The sequence below is a fragment of the Fukomys damarensis genome, unplaced genomic scaffold, assembly GCF_012274545.1.
Source record: "Fukomys damarensis isolate Sample0158 unplaced genomic scaffold, DMR_v1.0_HiC HiC_scaffold_14, whole genome shotgun sequence".
NCBI lineage: Eukaryota > Metazoa > Chordata > Mammalia > Rodentia > Bathyergidae > Fukomys > Fukomys damarensis.
Genome location: NW_022900926.1, coordinates 8938364 through 8964499, shown reverse-complemented (window position 1 = coordinate 8964499; position 26136 = coordinate 8938364). Strand labels below are relative to the sequence as shown.

At 39.9% G+C, this 26136-nt stretch overlaps 1 protein-coding gene across 4 annotated transcripts in view; it reads left to right on the top strand.

Moving 5' to 3' along the window:
• Positions 1–26136, top strand: part of Ptprk (protein tyrosine phosphatase receptor type K) — a 482919-nt gene that overhangs the window by 239817 nt on the left and 216966 nt on the right. For all 4 annotated transcript variants that reach the window (XM_019207690.1, XM_019207689.1, XM_019207688.1 and 1 more), the window contains exon 6: positions 7218–7392. In XM_019207690.1, the coding sequence (XP_019063235.1) occupies positions 7218–7392 (175 nt within the window). The remainder of the gene's footprint in view (positions 1–7217; positions 7393–26136) is intronic.

Genomic DNA, 26136 nt, shown 5'->3' with positions numbered 1-26136 from the left:
AGAGTTATTGAAAGCAGCCAATTGCGGGGGTGGATTTGGTGGCACCATTTGTTTTGGTGAATTGCAATGAGCTCTTAATGTGTGACAGGTTATCCTATGCAGATTGCCATCAAAGCTGTGGCAACTGGGCCAATCTGTCAGTGATCGCCTCAGGTATTGGCGTGGTGCCCCTGCACGGGCCCGCCAGAACGGGAAAGTCAGTCACCGCTTTGCCCTTGGTGAGCTCCAGCTCTGCCAGTGCGGTGTGACGCAGCTGGTTTCACAGCCAAAGGAAATGTCATTCCTTATAGTGCGACAGATAATGTAAGCAATGGCTTGAGAGTAATAATTGCAGAGCAAAATTAGTAAAATGAGATGCAAATTGCTCCAAAAAGCAACCACAGAGAGGCTGACCCCTTGGAGCAGCAACTCTAGCCAGCTGAGGGTCAGTAAAATGTTGCTCTGAAACTCCTGAACATGTGGTATTGTGCCTGTCCCAGCAAACGGGACAGCTTTGTTCCTATGCTGTATGTGAAAATGTCCTTGCAGCAGGGAAAATCCAGAGCATGGCTTTAACCAAACTCAATTAGCATGAAAACACAAAAGTTTCAGCTGATGAAATACTTCACTGCAGTATTTTAAACACCAAGTAGCCAATGTCTAATACTTCCTGCGTTTACATATCCTGTCAAATGAAGTACTCAGATCTTGTAGTGTATTTAATTGCCACAGAAACTTTACTGGCCCTGACAGTATATCTTTAGAGAAAATATGTGGAGGTTTTACCCTTAATGTAATGAAGGAAAGTTCTTTGAAGAATTCAACCTTTGTCTAAAAACTTCAGTTTACAGTAGGTGAAAACTAACTTGAAGGGAATTTTTCAAAATTAACCTGATTAAACTTGTATATATGTGATCAGTTAATATGACATATCATAAAGGAGAAAAAAATGAAGGAAATGCAATGTAATGAAAACTACCCTAACATCAACATTTTACTGAAGTTCTATGATTTTTTAGATAGTTGGCTTTAGGAGCAGCTGACACATTTCTGATAGATTAGAATAAAAAAAGGCAGAATATAGTTACCAGGGTGGAGTAACTTTGAGGAAATTAAATCAGAATGGCCAATGGTCTTTTGGAGACAGGGTTTTGCTATGCAGTTCAGGTTGGCCTTGAACTCACTTTGAAGCCCAGGCTGGCCTCAGACTAATAGTGGTCCTCCTGCCTCAGCCTCCGGAGTGGTGGGAATCAGGGGGTGCACCACCACACCTGGCCTATGGGAGACTAGGTAGATTTCTTAAGATCTTAGAATATAGGGGATACACAACTAGTGGTGTAACAAGGTACTTCTGGATCCTAAAGTATAATAATTACTTCTCATTTGAAGCTGTATTATAACAATGCAGGCCAATTCCAAAAGGAGCTCTGTAATTGTGCGGTTGTTGGAATCTGAATTGTGCTGCTCCAAGAAATAGTGAAATTACCATCCGAGGAAGAATCCAGCCATAGTCTGGACTGGACACATAATCTGGGGGTGGGGGGTGGACGTCCCGACTGGAGGCTGAATCCTGTACAAGATCCTATGAGTCCTGAGTGACCATATGTAGCCAAGTAAGGACAGGCCACGCAGAATCAAAGAGCAGGTCCCTTCTAAGATGAGGGTAAGCAGTGAAGTTGGGGAAAACACTGGAGAAGCCTGGATTGAAACCTTGAGGTACGAAGTGGTACCTGGAAAGGGTGCCACCTGAGTGTGCATGGTCACTGCTGCAGATGTAGGGGCAGCAAGCTCAGGTGCACGCATGAGAAGTGGGACAGACACAAGAGAAGGAGCAGCCTGCTGAGCTGGGAGGGTCTCAGGAGTGTAGAGGCTGACAGTACGGCAGGGGTGCACCGGACCACAGGGGACACCTGTGCTCAGGAAGAAGAGACAGTGAAAGACCTGTAGGTTTTGCATCTAGTTGGTACTGATTAATAGAATTTGGGGAGATGTGAGAGCAAACTACTGAAGACACTTTTTTAAATTCTTTTGCTGTTGTTTGTTTTAAAGGCATTAAATGTGTTTACTTTCAGCTTTTCTGGTTCTAGTTTGTCTGTTAGGATCCTTGTTTTTCTACCTTCATAACTGAATATAAATGATCCTTAGTGGGACTGAAAGATGAGACATTCTGGTTCCTTTTGGCTGCATTTGAACTTTATTATAGTCTGCTAAGACAGTTTGAAGCTTATAACCAAAACCTTTGGCAGGTCCTTGTGGCACTGAAAATAATAAGTTTAAATTGTTCGTGTTTTCACCCTGTCTTTTTTTGTACCGTATGGTCATGGACTAGGAGTGAGAAGAGTTCAGACCTTTTTTTTTTTTTTTTTTTTTTTTGAGTCTGTCCTAACTTCTGACTTCTTGATTCTGGTCTAGACTTAAACTGACATAGCTAGTTTGCCATTTAATTCTAATTTTGTCTGTTTATCCTCCAGTTAAGCAGTAATGATTTTTTCATGTATAGTCTGGTTTTTAATTAATTACTCTCCACTTAAGGGAGCATGTTATATTTGGGAGCTAAGACCTGCCCCCTTTGTCATGCCTGCTTTTCCTTGGGCAGTTGGATTATTCTTTTCATGAATTACATTTTTATGGCTTTATGTAAAGCATTCTGCTGATAGGTCTTGAGATTAAATTACTCACCACGTATCATGGATTTTCAGGTTTATTTTTCACCTTCTGGCATTTTGGATGTGCGTGTGTGTGTGTGTGTGTGTGTGTGTAACAATGACCATCACAAAGCTTAATCGCACTTAATTTTCAGGTTATTAAATGTTCCTGAGTTCATCTTGCTTGGCTTTCTATGATGTTCTGCATTTACAGTTCAATGCTTTATAAATGCAATTCATTCTTTTACTTCGTTAATAACTTATAAGCTATGGCTGTAATGTCTGCAGACTACGTCTTTGATTACAGACAGTGTGTGGATTATCTGTGCATTAGAGCACGACCATAAAAGCTTGGCTGTCACAGAAGCTCAAAGATCTCTCCCTATCGATATCTATAAATTGCAAGCTCCTGCTCCCCGGAGCACGAGTGATGTACTCATGGGTGGCTTGTCACTGTGCACTTTCGGTGTTTCCAGATGTGTCACATCAGGCATTGCATGGCTTTCTCAGTGAGCTTCTGTCATTTTCACTGTGGCACTGGGCTCTGGCAAAGGCCTGCTTTCCTCCTGATGGAAAGCAGCCTGATACAATGGAGGTAATGTCTTTAAAATGAATGTTTATACAATAACAAGTAGACACTGAAAATTATCCCAAATTTAAAAGAAAACTGTGGTGACTTCATGAATCTATGTTAAGCAGATGACATAGGCCAAGAAGCAGACTCTGAGCTAGCAGTGACCCTTCTCACGACTTCAGAAAAGTATTCCTACACACTGGAGGTTAGCCTTTTCTGTTCTTTTCAAAAGTTTTTAAAATTATCCTGGCATTGATCCTTTTAATTGTTTTATTATCTGTAACCTCTTTCCCTTTCTTTTCCTCCGAGTTTATCTGTGGAAGAACCTAGGCCCCTTGCTGTCTAAGGTTCCTTATTTTTGCTGATTGCAGACTGCTGTCTTTGTCAGTTAAATATACACTTCTTTCCTCCGTATTTTCCACAAATTGGAAGCCAGATCCAGAGACAGCCTTGCCCCTTTGGTAACATCATAAGCAGTGATCCATATAATTACAGGAGACGCACGGTACATTCTTATTTTTTGTGCTGTTGGAAACTGTTCATGGTCACCTTCATTTACTCTTCTGGAGGCTGAAACTTCTGATACTCAACTCTTTGTGCTAGGAATGACTTTTTCATTTCTTTTTCGTATTTGTTCAATTGATAGTTTCTTTTATTAACTGTTTACCTTCCGATGCAGTATGTTAGAGAAACAAGAATAGGTGCTTTAACCTTTGCTTTATTTGGTAGTTTTCAATTTAGTGAGAGCGTTCTCTGTCATGAGCCAGAGATGACTGCTTCTCTTCTTGTTAATATGAAGTTGGGAATTTAAACATATATGGCAGGCTACAATTGATTTCAGTAGCTATGAACCTTGAAGCTTTGGTTGTTCCACCTTCAGTGAGGGAATTTCCCCATTTCCTCCTGTGTCCTTTGTCATGAGCGCTTCCTTGCTACCTGGCTTTGTGGGGAGCTCCCTGTTTTCTGCCCCCACATCTTCAGTCAGCCTTTCATCCACAATGGCCCTGTTTGCCTTGGTGAGAAGTTGGTGAGAAGTTGGTGAGAAGTTTATACAAGTGCTGAGTGCTTAGCAGAACTCATTGCTGGACTGTTTCAGCGAATACAGCTATGACCTGTATGCACATATTTTTAAGGACAAAAGTACCTACAGAATTCATATTGATGTTTAAAATTCAGGACCAAAAATATCTCATTTTCTCTTTTCTCGAGTACAACTTCTCATATTTTTTCCCAGTCTGTCACGCTTGGTTGTCAATGGCATAAGTAAAGACAAATTTAGAGTATCTCATAGTTACTCATGTGTTTTATCACGCGTTATTTTGAATATTTATAACACAGCTCCGTTGTCAGCATGTAAACCCTGCATACGTAAAACATTCTTTTCCATTTCACCCTTATACTAAAAGCAAATGTGCCCACCTGCAGGTAAGGTGAAAAGATGGAGTAGTGATCTGAGAGGGCTAACCGCTCAGTCTTTTCAAGAGCAGAAGGGGTACTGAGATGCGTAGTGTTAAAAGACTTAGGTGGGTAAGTGCACCTTCAAAACAAAAATCTGATAGAGGGGACAGGCAGCAAGAACTGGCCAGTCCTGCATAAGGACCGAGAAACAAATGACCCAAGTAAAGTTGACCCTGATGGAGAACATAAATGACTTGAATAGCTGGAGGGATAAATGAGAGGAGTATTAGACATCGGCGGGTAGCATTGCCTCGTCCCGGATGGCCTGCCATCCACTTAGGAAGACTGTGTGGTGATGATGTGCTAACTGAAAAAATTCATATATATTACACACACACACACACACACACACACACACACAGTTTTTCTTTGTGTGTTTCATAGAGAAAAAAAATTAGATGATTTTACAGCTTTATATTTCAAAACTTTTGGATGTAGCTGCTTTTTCTCCCCATTATCAGGGAAGTGAGCAGTAGTGGAGCAGAATGGCTGGGCGTGGATGAAGAATTAATAAATGAGGAAAAGTCCTTATTGGTACTTTGTTTCCTGAAGCTGCATTGCATGCATTTGCACACACATATCTACTGCAATATATATATTACATATATATGTATACAATGTTATATATAATATATATATATATATATATAATTTCCAATATGTTTAGCATTGAGGTATTTATATGTTGGGTTTGATCTTCAGCAATGCAAAAATAAATAATAAGACAGTAGATTGCTACTTTTGTAATATTCAGAAAATCATAGAAAACATTTTTAAAATAGCCTTTTTCCTGCAAGTCTTCTATCATCTTCTTCCTCTTCCTCTTCCTCTTCCTCTTCTTCTTCTTCTTCTTCTTCTTCTTCTTCTTTTCTCTTTTCTTTCTTCTTCCTCTTGTACCTGAGATCGAACTCGGGACCTTGCTCTTTTGAGGCAGGTGGCAGAACCACGAGCTAAATCCCCAGCGCTTCTATCTAGGTTTTTTTCTTTTTCTTGAAATTTAGCACACACATAGTGCCATTGATAGAAGGCTGGAGCCAGTGGGTACCAAGGAGTTGTTAAGTTTATAGAAATTTTAAAAACCAGATGATACCATGTCGATGGTTTGAATTTAGTGGTGCCGGGGCTACTGAACATCAGAAACTGACCAATGCTGTGAATTAGCCCTTTGAATTTTGGTTGAAGAATTCACTATCCTGTATTTTATAAGTGCACTTTATTGTAGTTTTCTTAGATTAACTGTTACACTGTATTTTATTGAGTGAGTAAAACTCAGGAATATTTGGACCTTTCTCATATTTACAAATGTTGCTGATTTCAACATCCTGGAATATTTCTCCTTGACCCCATATGCAATAGCAATTCAAATATACGAATACAGAAATAAAACTGCGGGGTTCCTAGGTTTGTGTATTTCCAACTTTATAAATGGTAACAAATCATTTTCAAAAATCTTTCTCCCATCTTAGATGACCAACAGTAATTCTAGTGCTGTTTGGTTTCCCATGTCTATTTCTATGAAATGACAATGTAAGTGTTATGGAAAGATTCCAGGGATCCTTAGAATTTCACTGACAGGAAATGATGGATGCTCATAATCAGCTCTTTCTCATAGTTATGGATTTTCTTTGCACTTTGTCTCTCTGGCACATAGAAGTTTAAAATGTTTAAGTTAACAATCTCCTTTCATGGTTATTAGTTGTATACATTTTCTCATTTATTGCCTGTCCATTTTTAAAATTGGGTTGTTTATCTTTTTTCTTGTTGAACTGTAGAAGATCTTTACATATCCTAGCGATTTATCCTCGTACAGTTATATCTTTGACAAATATCACAGTTTCTGCCCCTTTTTCATTTTATTTATAATGCCTTTCATCATATACAAGTTATAAATTTTAATGTAGTTGCCATTTTCAATCTTTTCCTTTATAGTTTCCAATTCTTGGTCTTGTGTGAGATACCCTGATATCATAAATATGTTTTTCAGTTTCATTTTGAGCGGTGACAGGTATGCCTTTAACATTTAGGCTTTTTTGATTACTTCTTTTAAAATGTATAAAGTGGCTGTCATTAATGCCAAAGAGATAGGAGCCTGCAAAGAGTACAGTGTTTGTGGTGACTCTAAACTGTTCATGGGTATTTTATTGTCATTCTGTGGCAAATACTTGCTACATAATAGAAATACAGAGATTATGGTGGACTCACACAGTATCACTCAGGCAATGTGTAGAAAGGTAAACAAAGCTAGCAAATGTGCTCTGGAAGGGTGTTGGCAGTGAATCATTTGCCCTCCTGTTAATGCATATATCCTGGCATAGCAATTTTTGACAAACTGAGATTTCTGTGGTAACATCAGTTCTACACCCTTAGAAAAATCCAGGTGTTTACCTGCATCCTTTTACAGAATGAATAACAATGGTAAAAATTTATGGGTCTACATAGACATTTTCCTTCGAATTTAGCAACAAGAGTAATTTGTCACAGATATTGATTGTGTGCCAAAATGCTTGGGATTTATGGAAAGGTTTAAGGACCTGTTTTTAAAGATTGGTTTCTGTTTGCAGAGACGAAATGGAGAAGATATACCTGTAGCCCAAACTAAGAACATCAATCACAGAAGATTTGCTGCTTCCTTTAGATTGCAAGAAGTGACAAAAGCTGACCAGGATTTGTACCGGTGTGTCACACAGTCAGAGCGAGGTTCTGGTGTGTCCAATTTTGCTCAACTTATTGTGAGAGGTAAAGTTGTTTTCATTTTATGAAATTGCATGCCTTTATTAAAGCCAAAGCAATTTTGTAGACATACCATTATGCAAGTTCTGATAATGTGTTAAGGCAAAATTAGGTCTGTTCTTGTAACATTCATCGATCAAGTCCCCAACAAATGGTTGTGATCAAAAGAAGTCTGTCTTATGATGCTTTAATAGGATAAATCATATAAATCATCTCATGCCTTATTACCTTCACCTAGTTTACCTTTCAAATTTAAATCTATTTTTTCCTGTTCAAAAACCATTGTATAGATAATATCGTAATGCTTTATTTCTCAAAATATCATGACACTGAAGTCATGATGTCAAAGGTTTTGTTCCCATGTAGACCTGTGAAGTTCACTCCTAGGAACCCCCGCATTAAATCTGGCCCCCTCCCATGTCTTGTAAAGTTAGAACTTCTCACAGCTCCTCAGAAATATTTTTGCATACTAAAGTTAGAAGAATATGAGAGATTAGGTATAGGAATATGTGTTTGTAGCGAATTCTGGGCAAATATGTACAAGTAGGAAACATACTTCGCATTCATTCAGAATTTGCGGAGTCCTTGTTATATATTCAACCGTGTTCTAGATTTTAAGGTTAAAGTTGTAGATAAACTACAAAGTTCCTGTCCTCATGGAGCTTAAAATTGAGATACGTTAGGTATTTCAGTAGTTGAAAACGTACTATTAAAGTATGGAGAATGTAGCAACGACATCTGATTGATGCTGTGAAGAAAGAGAATAAGATTGCTGTTTTAGTAAAGGATGGTTTGGAGGGTGATAGCTGGAACCTTAAATGAGGATTTCAGTGATGTGAAAATTTAGAGGGAAACAGCATTGGTGAATAGCATATTAGACATCAATCAGCATGGACACAAGTGGACATCATAATAACTGTAGAAGTTATCTTCACACAGAAGCTGTGGAGATCCTAAGAAAAACTTCGAACTGCTATGAAATTTGCTCTGTCAGGGAACTTGTGGCTGTGTCTTCTTTGAGGTGGGATCTGGAAGTCAGAGAAAGGTGCCCCCTGATGGTTCTGGTGGAGGTAGGAGAAAGCAGCACCTGAGGCCAAAAAGGCCAGCGTGGGCTACGGCCCAGTGTCTGGAAGGAAGCATAAGATTTGACCATCATCACGTTACTGTTTTTGCTGTGCTCCATAATGAATGCCTTTCACATTCATTATTTTAAAGTTTGTTCGATTTTAATACTTTAATAGCATCGAGAGAAGGAAATTGAAGTTAAGGTTATGTGGTAATTTGCCCAACATCTAATAACTGCCAGAATCAGAATAGAAGCCCACGTTCTGCTCTCTTCCTGATGAGCTCATGGTTCCACCCCAGCTTTCTCTCATGTCAACATTCCTAAATAATCCTGTTAGCTTCTCGCGTAATCCTTGTCCTGGGAGCCCGCGTAGTCCATCAGAACGCTCAGTCTCTTGGTTGGATAGGATTTTACTTCCCGTGAAGCTTCTCACGTCTCTTTTGTAGGGTTCTGCAACCTGCTCACGTTCATGAGGTTATAGCCCTTGTTTTTGAACCAGTGGGGCAATGTGACGGCATTTGGCCTCGGGTTTCCGATGGAGCAGCAACTGCTTACGCGCTCACCTGTGAGCGTGTGCTCAGCTTTGCCGCGCGTCTCAGTCCCTGAGCCTAATTTTGAAAGCTGGGGCTTTTCTTGGGAAATCTCCAAGTCAATGGATACGCTGCGGTTATGGGCGAAGGGTGTGCTGTTACCACACGCACTTCCCGTCATTTAAATACTGCGTTTGTGTTCATAGCATGCAGGCACAAAATTGATGGATTCCCAGTGGTCACCTCGAGTGTCCTGGGGTACCTTACATCAGATGTAACTTAATGCAGTAAAGAATACATGAATGTAGATACATGTATTATATGTGACATATTCTATGTATATATACATACGCTCTGCATATTACTGTGTGCACTTAGTTGCATACATATTTAGCTACACATTCGGTTGTACATATAGATGATTTTCTTGTAATTTTTAAAATTTTCTTTTGGCATAGATTGTTAAATGCAAAGATTTTTTGAAAAATTGGCTCCGTCCTGTATTTAGTGGGTAGCTTGGAGAAGACATTGCTGTTACTTTCATCCAAGTCCTTTCTGTATAGATACAGTTCTTTCTCATGTGTAGACGTGTCTTGCCTTCATTCTAAAGGGAAATACTTGTGTCACTGGTAGGTGTCTCATTTTTCTTTTCAGGGCTCTGTGCTGTAGAAGGAACCCAAAGCTCATGTGTGCTAGATGAATCAGTTCTCCTTTACCTGCGTTAATTACAAAGTAGATTTTACTATTTCCTCCGAACTTACTGTTCTTCACTTGAAGATAACTGCATTATTTCATTAAAATATGAGCAGAGGATCCTTAAGTTTCATAGAAAATGGTGCCTGTATCTTACTTCCTATAGAAAGTCCTTCCATTAAATATATAATTTTGAACTTTATATTAGAGAGGTTGATTTCAAATATAATAGGGCTTTAACTGTGTTATCCAGAGTCTGCCAACATCTCAAAGATATATTTTGTTATGACAGTTTTATTTTTTAAACAGATTTTAGGATCTATAGCTAATACTAACAGATAATACCTTACTTGCTGTTCTATTTGAAAACCAATATAGCTGAATAAGATTTCTTGTTTCTTCACCACATAAATATTGCTAACCAAAAATACACCATTGGGGTCAGCTGTCCTGATGCTGAAAGTGACTTGAAAATTAACTAGGATGACAGTTCCTGTCTCTCATTGGCACTTTTAAAGCTAACATCCTTTTACATGCATACAAAAGATGGTAATTTTATAGGAAATTTTGGGGGCAGTGATATGAGTAGTCTTTAACAAGAGCTGGCATTTGTCAAAGATGTCCCGTGGGTAATAGTTTATTAGTGCATTTGCTGTTAAACTGAAAGTGACAGGTGTGCTTAGGGCTATATTGTTGCTGTTTGCTGTAAGTAAAAATTTCCCTGCAGAATTCTCATGCTGAAGAGTATTGATCCGTGCATTCCCATAGCCACCGAAAGAGCAGGGAGGGATGGTGAGACGGAATTTACTTTCCATGACTTTGATGCCACTTCCCAATCCTCCTGATTTCTGGTAGCATTTGCAGCGTGTGGAAGCCAGTCATTATGGACAAAGAAGTTTTCATGGAGACAAGCTGAAGGGGAGACATTTCTGTGCACTGATACTCCAAAACCGGAGCGCAGAAAAAGTGAAATACATCCTCACACATGAAGCATCAGCTTTGTATTCCATGCCATAGATTGTTTTACCCATTCTCTGCCACATTTGTCACCCTTTCCCACCTGCCTAAATCCAAAAGCCACTTAATGCCTGTAAGCAGCTGACCCACAATAAACTCTAGAATTTCTCTGATGGTTGGGGTGGGGATTTAGCTCAGCGGTTCGGTGGCCTTACAAGCACAAGGACCTGAGTTCAATCCCCAGTACCAAAAAAAAAAAAAAAAAAAAAAAAAAAAAAAAAAACAAACAACAATAGTGACACTCAGTTTGAATTCTGATGGTTTGTTAGGTTCCTATGCAGTTTTGTATTTTTTTTTGTTTTTTTGTTTGTTTTTTGGTACCAGGGACCGAACTCAGGACCGTGTGCTTGCAAGGCAGGCGGTGGAACCACTGAGCTAAATCCCCAGCCCTGTTAGGTTCTTAGGTAAAGCATTTTTTTTTAACCTGTAATGCTACAATAACCTCTTAAGTTTTTAATATGAAAAGCACAGTATTTTACTTATTGTTAATGCCTTAATTTTTACATATAAATGCCAACTATCAACCAGTATCAAAATGCTTTTGATGTATTAAATTATAAATATTCAGATATATTTATGTATTCATAATAACAGTGACCCCTAGCTGCAAACTGGAGTCATTATCAATCCATTCACACAACCTTACTCAAAGTGTGCACTGAACTTTACTCAGAGTTCATGTTTAAAATTGTAAAAAAATCGCATTGATACTGATTCTTTGCCTTGTAAGGCAGTATAAGCCAGCTTAAAATTGGGAGTATTCACTGACGTTTGTAACTGGAAGGAGACAGGCTTTGGAGTTGTTGGGCCTAGTCATGAAGCCCCTAGGTTTTTGCATTTCTGTACTCTGTAGCCAGTGCTTTTGGATTCTACCCAAAAATGGAAGTTCATCCCATAGTCACAGGATGACCACGTAATTATATGCTTCCTTGTTCTCACACACTTGGGTTCTAAGAAGTTACTATCTCCCACAGTTCTCTTCCTCACTCTACTACCCTTTAAGATTCAAAAACGATGGCCCGACGTGGGAGAATTCACTAGAATGTCCAGTAGAGATCTGTGGTACACAGGCTCCCAGAGGATAAACAGTGTTAGTAGAAGGTTAGTTATTCCTTCTTTTAGGTGATATGGTTAATGAAGAAATGTTTTAAGAAAAAGCATAACGGACTCTCAAATGATGTATAGACTTTGGAATATGCTAGTACTGGAAAAGGGTGTTACCATAAGTCAAGCAGATATCCATCATCTGGTAATAGGTCTGTCGTAGTTATTTGGTCAGTGGTGAGTTATTAATGATGCCACGTGCTTAGTACCAGTGCCAGTATATTTTGAAGGAGAAAAGTTAGAACTAACAGGATTTGCATCTTAACCTTTGTAGTTTATTTTCATTTCATCAAACCTGTATAGTTCATATTTGCTTACCGGGCACCTAGTGCAATCTTTATTTCAAGACACTCAGTATTTTTATCAAAACTAACAAAGAAAATTGTTGAGTTGAAGTCAGAGCATGGGCTACCCCTGGCCGATTCCAGAGACGGGCGATGGGCCACGTCCCCCAGCAGATTTGCCAAGGTACCGGAAGTGGGGCCGCATATCGGAAGTGGGGATGTTAGTTGTAATTTATAGTGTTTGAACCAGTTGCCTTCCGTTCTCAAAGGAACTAAGGGTGATTTTCACTTCAAGTAGTTTTCACTTGAGAAATAATCTTGGCTTGACCAATATTCTAAACTTTTTGTACATACCAGTTATAAAGTCAAGCCTGAATACTTCATTTTTATGTTAGTAACAAGGGTATTTTGCAAGTGGTGAACATGACATGCTTTACTGATACATTGCTAGTTGGTGGCTAAAGGCCATGGAATTTCTAGCTTCCTGCCTTCGGCAGTCCACTTAATATTACACAGTATTGATTTTTAACTAGTTTTCATGGCAGAACTGTCAGATTTATGAATTTATATAAAGATTTTTTTTTTACTTAATAGTGACTTGGAAATTCCTTTACTTTTATTTTGAAAACTAGTCAGCTGGATGAGATGTTTGGAGTTATTTCAGAGAATGAATTAAAATAAACATCCGTGTTTTAAAAACCATAAAATAGAATGAAAGTCTTAGATAATGCTGAAATCACATGTTCATTTTCTCCAAAAACCCTTATATAATTAGGAAAGCACATGCTTTCAATGAATATCAATGTCTTAATTTTTGAGGTGACACCAACGTTTTATATTTTAAATTTTTGCTTTGCTACTCTTAAGTTTCATGAAAGTATTTGGAGCCCTTCTTCATTCATAATACCTACTTGTAATTCCAATGATTCAGTGTTTGAGATGTCTGCTACATATTTAAATTCTAAATGAGCAAATGAATACTAGATGTTCTTATTTCTGATATTCTACCTTTGTACATCCAGAAACTAGATATTGATTTGAATTGTTCAAATGATGAGCTTAGGAATGAAAAATATTAAAAATAATGATAGTATCATTCTTTTTATTTAAAAATAATAGGGGGATAATGGCTTGTACATTTAATATTAATATTAACCAGATCTCAACATTATTATGGAAACTCTAGTCCAGTCTCTTTTGTGTACTTTTATTTAAATACTTTCTCTAATTTTCTCTTATGAATTTTTTCATAGCTACTTTACAAAAATGGTAGACTGCAACACATGATTTTTGCCTAAGTGATCATCTTCATTTTATGTATTTTCTCTAACTTTATTCAAGAAATAAAAATGCCATTCTAGTCCTTTCCCTGAGGGTGCCTGTGTGTGTGTCTGTGGGCGATTTGCAGTGTAGCCCAGCAGAATGTGTGACAGCTAAGGGTCTGGTCACTGCTCTGCTTCTTTTTAAGTGAGGCTCCAGGGAGTTGGCTTTTGTTGGACCGTTCTTGTTAAGAATTTACCAAGATTCAAGGGAGAAATAGAATCATTTACATGCCAAATAATTATTTCTCTGGAACTCAAGGGACTTGATTTTAGAGTGCTAATAATAGGTGCCTACCCTTCCTCTGAACTTCTGAATTCTCTACTGTTGGTGTTTGTGATGAATTTAATTTTGGCCCACTCCTACCAAGGGACTTGTATCTATTTCATGAGCTAAGAGTACCTTTGTTATTTATAATACTGCTTCCTGATCATCATTTTTCTTTCCCTTATCCCAAACTCAAAAGAAAGCAGCAGAGTCAATTTGTACTAAGATTTTTCAGTCCCTCTGGGTTTCTTTGAAATTTCATTGGAAAAAGCAAGCAGCCTTGGCTGCGTGGTAACAGACACCCAGAACACCAAGGAAAAGCAAACGCAGGCTCAGCCCTGAAGCAACCTGTAACTCAGTTCTGTAGAAAGCCGCAGAATTATTGTCATGGCATGGAATTTTGACTTAGATTTTGGTCACACGTTTAATTCTCTAAGAAAACAAAGGTTCTCTAACAAATAAAAAGCATCCAACCAAAAAGCCAGAGCAGCTGTTTTTCTAAACCTAATGTGGTAAACACTTCTGCACCGTGAGAATTGTATGGAATGTTAACTAAGCCAAGGTCCGTACCTGGGAGAGTAAAACGAGCCTGTGACAGCAGAGAGTAATCCGCTGTGCTTGTGGTGCAGTGAGTAAAGATGGCCATTTCCGGGCAGTGGAGGGGCCTACGTCCTTGGTTCCAGTTCTTCATTGCCCATTTCTCCTCACTTCATCTTCGAGGGAGCCGGTCCGAGCTGGGCTCCTCACCAGTGCACACCTACGGGTGGGTTATTCACGTTTGCAGTTAGCGTGAATGAATTATTTGCCGCTCAACAGGTTACGATATTTTAAAACCTAGTGAATATACATTTAGCGTGCTAGCATAATATAATCAGGAGGTTGAGTATGAGTAAAGCTACAAACACAGTAAAGCAAAAAACATTTCCTAAATGTTGTTCAGAGTTTGTACCAAGAAGGCACAGGATAATATATTCTTATACATTATTAATAAATTAGTCAGAACTAACTTGTTTACTGGTTATCAGAGCACCATGGAAACTACTTGCCTTCCATTCTGGGTCAATATAAATGATATTTCCCCATTTCTAAGAGATATCCAATTTAGTAATAATTAAAAGTGAGCATAAGAGCAATAAAAACATGTAAACATAAACATTTATATATTGTTAGATCTCAGCATGGATTTTATTTTATTTTTAGTTTGTTTAAATGAAAAGGTTTGTCCTTTTGATTTTAAAATTGAGAACTTGGCACAGGCCTGTAATCCCAGCACTCAGGAGGCTGAGGTAGGAGGATCGCTGTGAGTTCGAGACCAGCCTGGGCTACATAGTGAGTTCCGGGTCAGTCTCAACTACATAGTGAGACCCTGTCTCCGCCCCGCGCCCCCCCCCACCAAATAAATAAAAAGAAAAATAAAGTGAGGATTTGGGAACTGAAAACTAGACAGAGATTAAAGAATACCACAAAATATTTAACAGCTTTCTTCACCACCTAAGTCTACCACAGCCTCCTATGCAACATTGTCTTTGTACTTATGTGTTTTGCAGAAATTATGACCCATACATATATTCTGTTGCTTTGTTAAGTATAGGGACAGAGTTAGTTTTTAACTTTTGAATATATTGCAAGATAATTTTATTTTCCTCTCCAATCTCCAATTTCTGTGCCTTAAGAATTTTTTTCTTTTCTTTTTTTTTTTTTTTCTATTATGTTGTGAGATTTAGAATCTGATTTAGCTATGATGGTGCAGAACTTGTGACTGTATTAAAACAAAGAAACAAGGAGGCCTGGTGTGGTGATTCACTCCTGTAACGCAGCATTTGGGAGGCTGAGACAGGAGGACGGCCATGAGTTTGAGGCCAGTCTGGGCTGCAGAAAGAGTGCAAGGCCAGCCTTAACCACGCATCAAAACCCTGCTCCCCAAGAAGAATGATTCCTGAGATTTTTTGAAGGAAGGTTTATCCCTTCGGCCATTCACATCTTCAATCTCGTCACTGGTATTTTCTTTCATCTCTGTGGAGGTACAGAGGGTTCCACGCTACTCTCCCGCTACCATGATAACCCTACTCCCAGGGATTTGACTTCCTTTCAGGGGCAAACCCGAGGAACAGACCTTTCTTATCCATCAAGCAGATGTTCCCTGGTCACCCTTCCAGATTCCCTCTCAGTCCTGCCCTTCTTCTTTACCCCACAGAGAACACTCTCTTCAGTGTCTTTCAGTCAGCTACTCCCTCCACCTTCGTTTCTTTTCTTTGCTTTTCAAATATGTGCATCATTTCACATTCTCATTTTGGTTGTACATTTTATTTTTAAAATTTTTTTCAAAGTACCTAACAGCTCAAGGGCCGTTATTTTCCAGCACAGAAGACAATTCATTGAGTTTTGTCCCACGGACATTTTGTCCTCTGAAGTTGTGTAGCTCTGAGTTTTGAAGAGCTCTTCCTGTAATGCCTGCTCTTTGTAAATACATGCAGAACTCAAGTTGTCTCCAGGATTTATTTATTTTTTAAACTTTATTAAATTTATTGGTACATCTTAGGTATACAACACACTTACATTCCTCATTGGGATCTTGTACCTGTATATGACTTTTATCACGTTCTTGTTTTTTTCCCATTCCCCAGCCCTCCCCTCAGCCCCTCCACCCTTCCCTGTTTACAAAAACATTGTTTCCATGTTTTTCCTTTTCACATATTTTTTCTTTGCCCTTTTACCTTTCCCCTACCCCTCCCACTTCCTCTACCCTTTTAGACCTCTCCTTCCTATTACACAATATCAATTATACATTTTGACCCTTATTTACACTTACTTTTTCATACCAGAGAAACTATTCGGTATATACACACATATAACTTATTAATTTCACTTAAGAGTACGGCCTCAATGTGCATCCACTTAGATGTAAATCTCTGTAGTTTCTTGCTCTTTTGGCTGCATAGTATTCCATTTTATAGAAAAAAGTCACATCTTCATCCAGTCTCCAGTTGAGGGGCAACTGGGCTTTCTCCACAGTTTTAGCCATTACAGACTGGTGCTGTACACATGGGTGCACAGATATCTCCAGGATTTAGCAGTGATGCGTCTCAGCACATAGACCCGAGCGCTGCGTCCTTCACTGCTGTCTTGGTTTTTCTGTGTTGTGTGTACCTGCTCTGAGTGTCCTGTCCTCTCAGTTCCTTCACTGCCCCCACCGTGTCCTCATCGCCCACCTCTCTGGTCTGTGCTTCTGTCAGCGCCTCCTTTCCTGGCCTCTCCCTTGTCAGTCTGCACCAAGCAGCCAGCAGGGCCCTGCGGGTGGCACACAGGACGCCAGGACAAGCTTCAGTGGCTTCCAGTGACTTCTGCACCTGCCCTCGTGGGCCCCAAGGCCCCGCAGGCTGTGCTGTGCTCACCTTCAGTCACACACAAGCCCTTCCCTTGTGCAGCGAGCTCCCGGGACAGTGGCTTCGTGTGCTCGATCTCGTGCACCTCTTCCTCCACTACCTGCGGACCCTGACGTTCTTTTCCTGCAGTGCTGTTCCCAGTCTTCACAGACAGGCTGCGTCCCTGACAGGGCCTCCTCTGCTCAATCAGTGAACTCAAGGAATGCTCCCTCTTGTTCATTCTTGGACCGGAGAGAAAAGCAGTGTGGCTTGTACAATCCACGTTTTGGGTTGTACGGCGGGGATCCCGTGTTTTGGCAGAGCAGGGCAGCCCATCGCTGCTTTCAATGCTCAGTGGAAACAGAGAAGTGAGTGACGTCCCAGCTGACCCCGCGTGGATGGGTAGGATGCGGGCCACAGAGAGGAGAGCATTAGAAAATGCAAGTTCCTGTGGTCTGGGGTTAAACACTGACTAAAACAGTGTTTCTCCAGGCGGATCTAAAAAGACTGTGAAATTTTACTTTGAGGCTTTTCTGTGAACAAATGTGAATGCTAGATTAAAAAATATACATGTATGATGTCATTTGATTTGGGAGCCTGGGGAGTTTTGCAGTGAGTTACTCACGCTCATCTCTGTCCCAGATAAACCAGGGTGGGACATGGTTTGCAGAAAAGTGATTTTTCGGGGAGTAAGTTTGGGGGCCTCTGGCAACCCTAACACCCAGAGATGGTGAGCGGTAGGGAAGGTGTGGTCAAAAGGCCAGAGTCATGGGTGTGAGGTCGTGGCAGAAATAATCACGAGGATATTAGGGCATGCCCGGGAGGAGAGGCGTTGGAAGATTGCCAATTAATTTTCAGCTTTGGTGAAATTGAGTATGACCGGTATTAATTTCACAATATTGAAGAATATATTGGAGAGCATAGGTAATAGTTTTAATTTTGAACTTCAGTTGGAGTGCAAGCAAGACGGCTAAGCTTAGAAGCTTCTGACAGGTCCGCAACACTTAGACTAATTGCAGTACGTTAGAAAAGCATTAGCTCGGAGATGCATCAGAGCTGGGAACTTCGGGCACACTTTCTTTACCCTCTGTCAGCTTCCCTTCCATACCCTTCAGCCAACACCAGGAGAAATCCTCACGTGGTTAGGCTTTGGATAAAAAAGCATGTGCATTGGAGAAAATGAAACATTTTTAAAAAGAGAGGCCTGACATAGTGCATCAGAACATCCTTGTTCTGTATTGCGTAAATGAAACTGCATGCGGATGACACAATTTGTAAATCGTGTCTTTTTCTCACTGCTTCGTGTGGCTGTATGGGTCAATTTAAGACTGTTAAGTGAAAATCCCTTTTTTTTTTCCTGAGGCTTATAAAACTTCTTACTTCATAAAAGTAAAGCAAATTCTCTGAAGACTTCATTACTTCCTCTACTCTTCAGCTTTTGAGTGTTCCTGGTAAGACTGCTCCTGGACGTATTTCTCTCAAGAATGTTTTTTAAAAGTTTGGGAGGAGAGAGATTTTCTCTGCGGGCCTTTTGGCCAACAGCGTTACTCAGTCCTCTGAGAATGTCATTCACTACAGCAGGCGATATGAAAATATTTACTCACAGGTGGATAAAGCCTTCCTACCTGTCATAATTTTCCTATGTTAAGTCTCCCACCGGGTTTGACATTTCTGTGTTTTGTGCGGTTTTGCTGAAAAGTAAAGTACCATGACCAGCCTGGTTGATGCATGGTGATGATGAAAAGCAGGATGTTTGGCATTCACCATGGGTGCTGGAAATGCAAGATGTCAGAGAAGCCATATATTAGAGAGAATTTGAATTGGAAACTGAATCCCAACCTGCCACTGGGAACATTCTGATCATTTTGATTTATTAAACTTTCATAACAACATTCAGACAAAACTGAATTAAAACCTTTACCCTTGGACATTTTATGGTACCCTGACCGCCACATTACTGGTATCATTTTTTGAAGGTTCTCTCAGCATCAGTGAGGATAAGAAGAATGGTGGGAGAAGAGGGGCTTATTCTGCAATGCACTTTTCATCTATATGTGTGCGTCTAACTTGAAATTCTTCTTTGCATCGTATTCCTGATTAACATGTCATTTCAACATATTAAATATATTCATATTTTGATATTCATCATACATTTGTGACACTGTTGAATGGTTCTCTGATTGAAATGTTACATTTATATACGTCATATGATGTCTTTTCATTTCGGTGCAACTGGGCACTGGAGGCATTTAGGCCTGCGTTTGTCTATGTCTATGTTTCTTGGTTTTGTAAATAAATTTTTAAGTAGAAACACTTATAAAATTCTGCAGCCTTAGGAGTGCCTGTCCCCATCAGTAGTGGAATTTCGTATATCAGATCTTTGAAAAATCATTTTCCTGCCTCAGCAGCCATGGCTACTCTTTCCTGCACAGTGTCTCCATGATAAAGAGGAATCAATTACTATTAGAGAGGGCTGTAGGTTAAAGACATTACAGGTTCACACTTGGTTTTGCAGGCAGGGAAGGATACTTAGCTGTGAATCAGGAATGATGCTGAAGACAAATGAGACAGAGTTCACAGAGCAGGGATGTGAGGGGCCGGGACCATCATTCCAAGCTGTCTCCGCCGTGATGATGGATGGCGTGGTGGCAAGAAGTGATAATACCACATGATGAAATATACATCTTAGCAATAGCAGCAACTGCACACCATCTACCTGTTGGAGTTCTGGGGCATAACAACTCCTGATTTGCAACCGCACGGGTGTGCTGCATTTAGCGACCCAGATTTTTGGCAGCTGTGAAGGAAGCAAGCAGCATATCAAACACCCTTGCACATTGTAAACTTAATTACCTCATATTTATGCACCGTGGTTGTTGACAGGAACTTGTAAGCTATGCTAATATGGTAGGTAATTTGTTACCTCCAGAAATCACTTTCCATGTGTCTACTGATCATTATCGTGAAACATGATAAATGATCTCGCCCATGAGGTATAAATGAAAATGAAATGGATAATTGGATTCTATGTCTAAGTTGTGGCTGGCAGAATTGCAGCAGTTAAAATTGAGTTTATCTCCTAGAAAAGCACTTGGCGACATATCAGTGACCTTCATCATCTTGAGCCTGTGGTCTTAGGAGAAACGACTCTTAGGCTAGGATGATTATCAAAAAACTGCGTTGTGTTGTGCAAAACATTCTCCAACACCTGAATTCGCTCTTGCTGAAGCCTCCTGTGTGTATTACTTATGATGTCTTACTTATCAACAGTGGGAGTGAGCAAATAATGATAAAGAAAATCTCATTTTTTCGACCGGCAATAATGTGCTTTGTTGTTCCCACTGCCTGGATTGAACGCTTGAGGCACAGGACAAGATGCACAGGTCCCTTGTTACCACCACCGACCTCTGCCAGCCTAGGGAGGTGTTTCCTGCAAAGAGTATTGCTGAAGAACCGAAATGAAAGAATTTATTTTAAATATCACCAGATGTTTACTTTTTGTCTTTAGGTCACTTTAAGTAATAAAACTGCTCTATTACAAACATAAAATTACTAATTTACTCACTGATTAGATTACTGTTTTCGAGCAGTTATTCTAGGGTAATCATTCTGTTTGCTGGTGATACGGTCAATGAAAAAGAATAAAATTCACAGTCTTTTGCCTCTCATTGTCCCATGTGTAGAAATGGAAAGCTAATCTTTCATCAAATCTATATCTAATCTGTATCTATATTTGCATGTCTCTCTGCTTATTCTGTAATTTTTTTATTCAGCTGCCTTCTTGTCACGGAGCATCCGAGAAGTCTGCACAAGTTCCATTTGTGGTGCTTCTTATTTCCAACTAAAAGAAACTATTTGAGGTTTGATTACCAACAATGGTATCAAAATTAACATATGATCTGGCAGTGTAACTTTGCTTTTAAACATGACATGTTAATAAACGGGGCACCCCCCACCCCACCCCCGGTGACATTTTTGGCTTTAAATGTCTTCATATCCTGTGACTACAGGTTGTGAAGAGACTGTAGCCCCAGTCGGTAAGCTTATTTCTTTAATTGATGGCCTGGTCCTTTACTCGCCTTTCTAATTCACTAAAATGTAATGTAAAGGTAGAAGAAGTATTTAGTATAAATTTTAATAATAGCCACCTATTCATAATATTTACATTGTGTGAGGGCCTCTAATAGATATTTTGTATATTAGTTGGTTGATTTCAACTACAGTTCCTAGTATCCCTTTGTATCCATGGGGACCCTGGTCTGTGTGGCGCCAGGGGACAGCCCCAGACTATGATTCTAGCTGTGTCATCCTTTTCGTTTTCGTCACTGCACAAAACTATCTAAAGCACCCAGAAAATGCTACTTAGTGCAAGATTGATAAAAATGTGAACAAGAACCAGATGTGTGTGGGTTTTCCGCTTAAATTTCAATGATTCTAAATGCTATAGTACTGTATTTATTACCATGCCACTTTAGGAACAACATATTTTCTTTAAATTTCTTGACTATTGTTTTTAACCTTATGTTGCCTTGAAAGTCGCATTATAGCTAAAACTTGCCATTTTATAGCCCTTCTTCTCAGTAGAGAAGCAAGAGATCAGTTATCCTCCCTAAACCATTGACAGAGTATTTTAAAAACTATTTATGACTGGCACTCGTGTTTTTACTCAGAGTCTGATGAACTGGTACAAACATGTATAATCATGCTCTCTCCTGTCCATTAATGAGCACACTTAGGCCAGAGTTTATACCAAGGGCAAGAGAGTTCTGTTGATATTTAAGCAGAAGCTGGCACAAGTATAGTTTATGAAAAAGCTAAACAATTATTCTGTTGCTCTTCTTGATGAAACTCAGTGACTTCAGGCCTTCCTGATTGTGGGGAAAAGTAAGTCAGCCAGAAGTAATATCTTCTTTGTGGAAACATGGTGCTTAGCAGGCAAAGGATCCCTACCAATACATATTCTGAATTTGTGGAATATTAAGTACACCCTACTGAGTGGTGTTCACAAGTATAGGTTCCCTGTATCCCAGTCATCAGACACTACTGTGTGTTCCATCGTGTTCTGTTTCCAAAGGCCTCTTCTGATGTCATTGGTTCCAGTTTGATGAAAGAGCCAGATCTCCAGATGAGATCCCACTTGGCCTTAATGGTCCCTGAGGGATGGGGGTAGTTGGTTTTCTGGCATGAGTTTAGGACTAGTTCATTCATTCAATATAGTATAGTAGAGGACACAGTCTGTCCCTCTTACTGATGTGCGGCATTTGGCTGTCTTCTCCTCTCTCGATGACAGTGATATCTGAAGAGTCTAGTACATGAATTTTGAAGAACAGATATGCTCATTTGGAGTAGCTGAATTTTCTGTTTTTTTTTGGGGGGGGGTTGTTTGTTTGTTTGTTTTTTTGTACCAGGGATCAAACTTGGGACCTTATGCTTGTGAGGCAGGCGCCAGAACCACTGAGCCAAATCCCTGGCCCGCTGTATCAGTTTTTAGTCTAACTTACAGGATGAAAGTTCTTACTGTTCCATATCCTCCCCATCACTTGATATTTTCCTACTTCCTAATTTTTAATTAGCTTGTTGTATTCTCTCATTTGTCCATATGCACATTCATTCAGCAAACATCGATTTATTGCCCCATATGACAAGTACTGAAGACAGAGTAACCTACAATCTGTGCCTTCGAGGAGTTCAGTGAATAAAAGTTGGGTGTGATGGTGCACACCTATAATTTCAGCTTGTCAGGAGGCTGAGGCAGGAGGATCCTAAGTTTAAGTCCAGCTTGGAAAATTTAAGGAGAGCCTGTCTCAAAATAAAGAAAAAGAGCTGCGGATGTAGTTCAGCACTTAGTAAGTTCGACCATGGCATTCCCCATGCCACCACACACAGAAACGAATAAAGATATATGAAGGGATGTGAGTATTTCAGGCTGGAGAGAGTATACCGAAGCAGTTTTATTTAGAATCCGTAGTCGTTGAGTTGAGATTTGAAGATAAATGGCTTCGCTAAGTGTAGAAATGTCCGAGTGTCACCCAGGCAGTATGGATCATGTAGGATTTGATTTTTTTAGGAGAGGAAATGTTCCCTTGGATGATACCAGTTGTTACATGTGAACAAATCATTGGATTCAGAGTGTTGTGAGATAGACAGGTGAGCCCGGCAGACAATGAGAGGATGGTGTATTTAATTTTAAAGAGTTTAGCCATTTCTTAGAAGTTTACCTTCCATTCTCATAATGAGCTCACTATGCTGGGCGTCCAGTGCTGTTCAGAAAAACAGCACAAAGCTCAGCAGCATGAAATGTGACATTCGGTAGTGGTCATGACCTCCCACGGCTAGAAAATTAGCCCAGCAGAGGGAGGGAGAGTTTTTTCTGTCCCACAAAATTTCGGGTTCTGAGCTGAGAAGTCTGAAGATGAAGCTGCAGGTCATTTGAGCTCTTGGAGACTGGAATCGTGTCGTAATGTGTCCCCTGGCTGACTGGAAAGTTTCGATGGTGGCTCAGGGCCCTGTGAACAAGTGTTGCAGTCCCCAGGAAAGAGAGGAAGCCGCAGGGCCTTCACAGGAGCCCCTTCCACCCTTCCCGAGCTCCCCTTGCAGGGGAGCAGGAGGTTTTAGCTGTGAGCATGTGGAGCATTGGAGGTGGGGAATAAAATTTGTTCTCAGACCCATGCCCTGATCACATTGCTGTGCACCTTTATTTCATTTCCACACGTTACCTGTAAGAATGAAGTACCAGCAGAACTCTCCCATGTCTCCCCTATGCCCCCGGCCGTTCTTCCCAGGACGTGGGCATCTGCTAGCCCAGTCACCCTTTCCAGAGCAGCTCTGACCATCTGCTTCCTCTTCCCCACATACTTGATGCGATTTTATTGAGGAAAAACCCCACAGAGCATAAATTTATTTAGCCTTTTACCATGCTTTGTATTTATATATTAAAAGAAAAGAATTGTTGATAGAAAATTAAATACTAGGCACAAATCATTGCCTTTCCATTATAAACAAAGCATTATTCCTTATAATAATGATATATCTGCTTTACTTCTGTGATTGATTTTCAAATTGATTTCTAGACACTTGCCCCATTTTAGACTCTTAATTTAAAACCTAAACCTAAATCTGAGAATAAAAGTGTACAGACAGTGGCACCCTCTGGTTGCAGTGTAGAGACCTCGTGCCAACGAAACATGGTGCCTTCTTCTCCTCTTTGTCCTACTTGACATTGTAAGCTTCCTTTCTCGGTTCTTTTTTTGCCATATGTCCACTGATTTAAGGTACAGTTTAGATTTTCCAGTGTCCGTGAAAATAGTAGCACCTTACTTTTTATCAAATTTTTCGCCTAGCATACTTTCTGTGAATCTTTTCAAAGATATAACCTCATATAAAATTTGAAGTGCACAGTAAAAATATAAGAACAGTCAGTACTGGTAGCCATTTCAAGCCCTTATTCTTGAAAGTCATGATATTTAGCAGAGTAGGCTAAGGAGGGTTTTTGTCTCTTGAAATGATAGCTGTCAAAGAAGAACTGAACTCCCTAGGTAAACTGTCCTTACTCAAGTCTGCAGAGCTCATTTTACTACTCTAGAAACTTTCCCTGCTGTAAACCCATGAATCATAGAACTGACTGCCTTCTCGTATTTTATCCTTTGGAGGAAAAGACTTATTTTAATGTTCTCAATGTCTAGATGTCCCATAAAAATGGGGGGATCAAAAACTGGTTTTTGTTCTTATTTATTTATAACTAAATCCTGTGCATTACTTTAGATTAAACCCAGGGCCTTTATAGCCAGCCAAATGGTCGACCTTTTTAAACATTTTTATTTGATATTTTTACTTGAGACAGAGTCTAAGTCACTAAATTGCCAGGCTGGGCTCAAACTCGTGGCCCTCGTCCCTCAGCCTCCAGAGTACTGAGATTGCAGGCATTTGCCATCATGCATGGCTCAACAGAAAGGTCTTTTCCTGCCTGAGCTGTCAGATTAGTGTAAAATATCCTCAGGCAGGTAAATGTTTATATGCTCAAATATCTTAAAAATGTCAATAGCATATCATGTTATTTTCTCAGATAGTCTATAATTATTCCTGTGTACCTTTTATGATTGTAGTAAATCCAGGCCTAGTGGTGATTTTATGTTTTGATAATACTTTTTAAATTGGGGCCAGATATTTTAACCTCTAAAGGAATATTAATAGAATTGCGTTTGTATTAGTCAGTCTTATGTTATTATAACAAGATACCTAAAGCTGAGTATGTATAAGGAAAGGAGGTTTAGTTTTGCTAGCAGCATGGCAGCTCCCTAGGGATAAATCCCCAGCTGCCTCACCTCATGGCAGATGGGCTCATGGGAATTCTGCATGTGAGAGAGCAACAGACACATGGCCAGCCAGGAAGCCAGGGGAGAGGCCAGGCTTGTTCTTACTACGACAGATCTTTTGTGGGAATTAAGTCAAGGTCCCAGGAGAGCTGTGTTAATCCCCCCTGTGCAGTTCCCTCCACCACCACCGGCCTGGCAGTGATGACCAAACTCCCAACGTGATGCATCACGACCTCTCTAGAGACAAACCACATCCGAACCTTTGCATGGATAGAAGAGTCATTGAGGAATCCTGGTGATTATGGTGACCACATCCAAGGGCTCCACCTTTGGGGCATCGCCCTTGGTTTTCATCACTGTGCCTGTATACTCCTGAGCTACCCATTACACTCTGCCTTTCTTGCTTCAGGAGTGTGAATAGAAGGGTATTGAAGCCTGCTATCTGGTCCTTATTCAAATCTCCTGACACTTTAAAAAACGTACTTATCATCAGGAATAGCTTATCTAGAGTCAGTGGCCACATCTCTCAGTAACCTTCTTTATCTTCTCTTTATTTAGTCCAAGACATTTAACCAGTAGTACTCATGCAGGTGTTTTTGTTTTTGTTTTTGGGGTGTGTGTGTGTGTGTGTGTGTGTGTGTGTGTGTGTGTGTGTGTTCCAAAACTGCAGAAATGTTATGCAGTTGCTATTATTTATTCCTTGGAATGAATATATATTGAGTCCTTATGAAACTAAGCTGGATCCTTATAAGCCAATAGCAATTTTTTCTGATATAATGTTTTATAAAGTCTGTT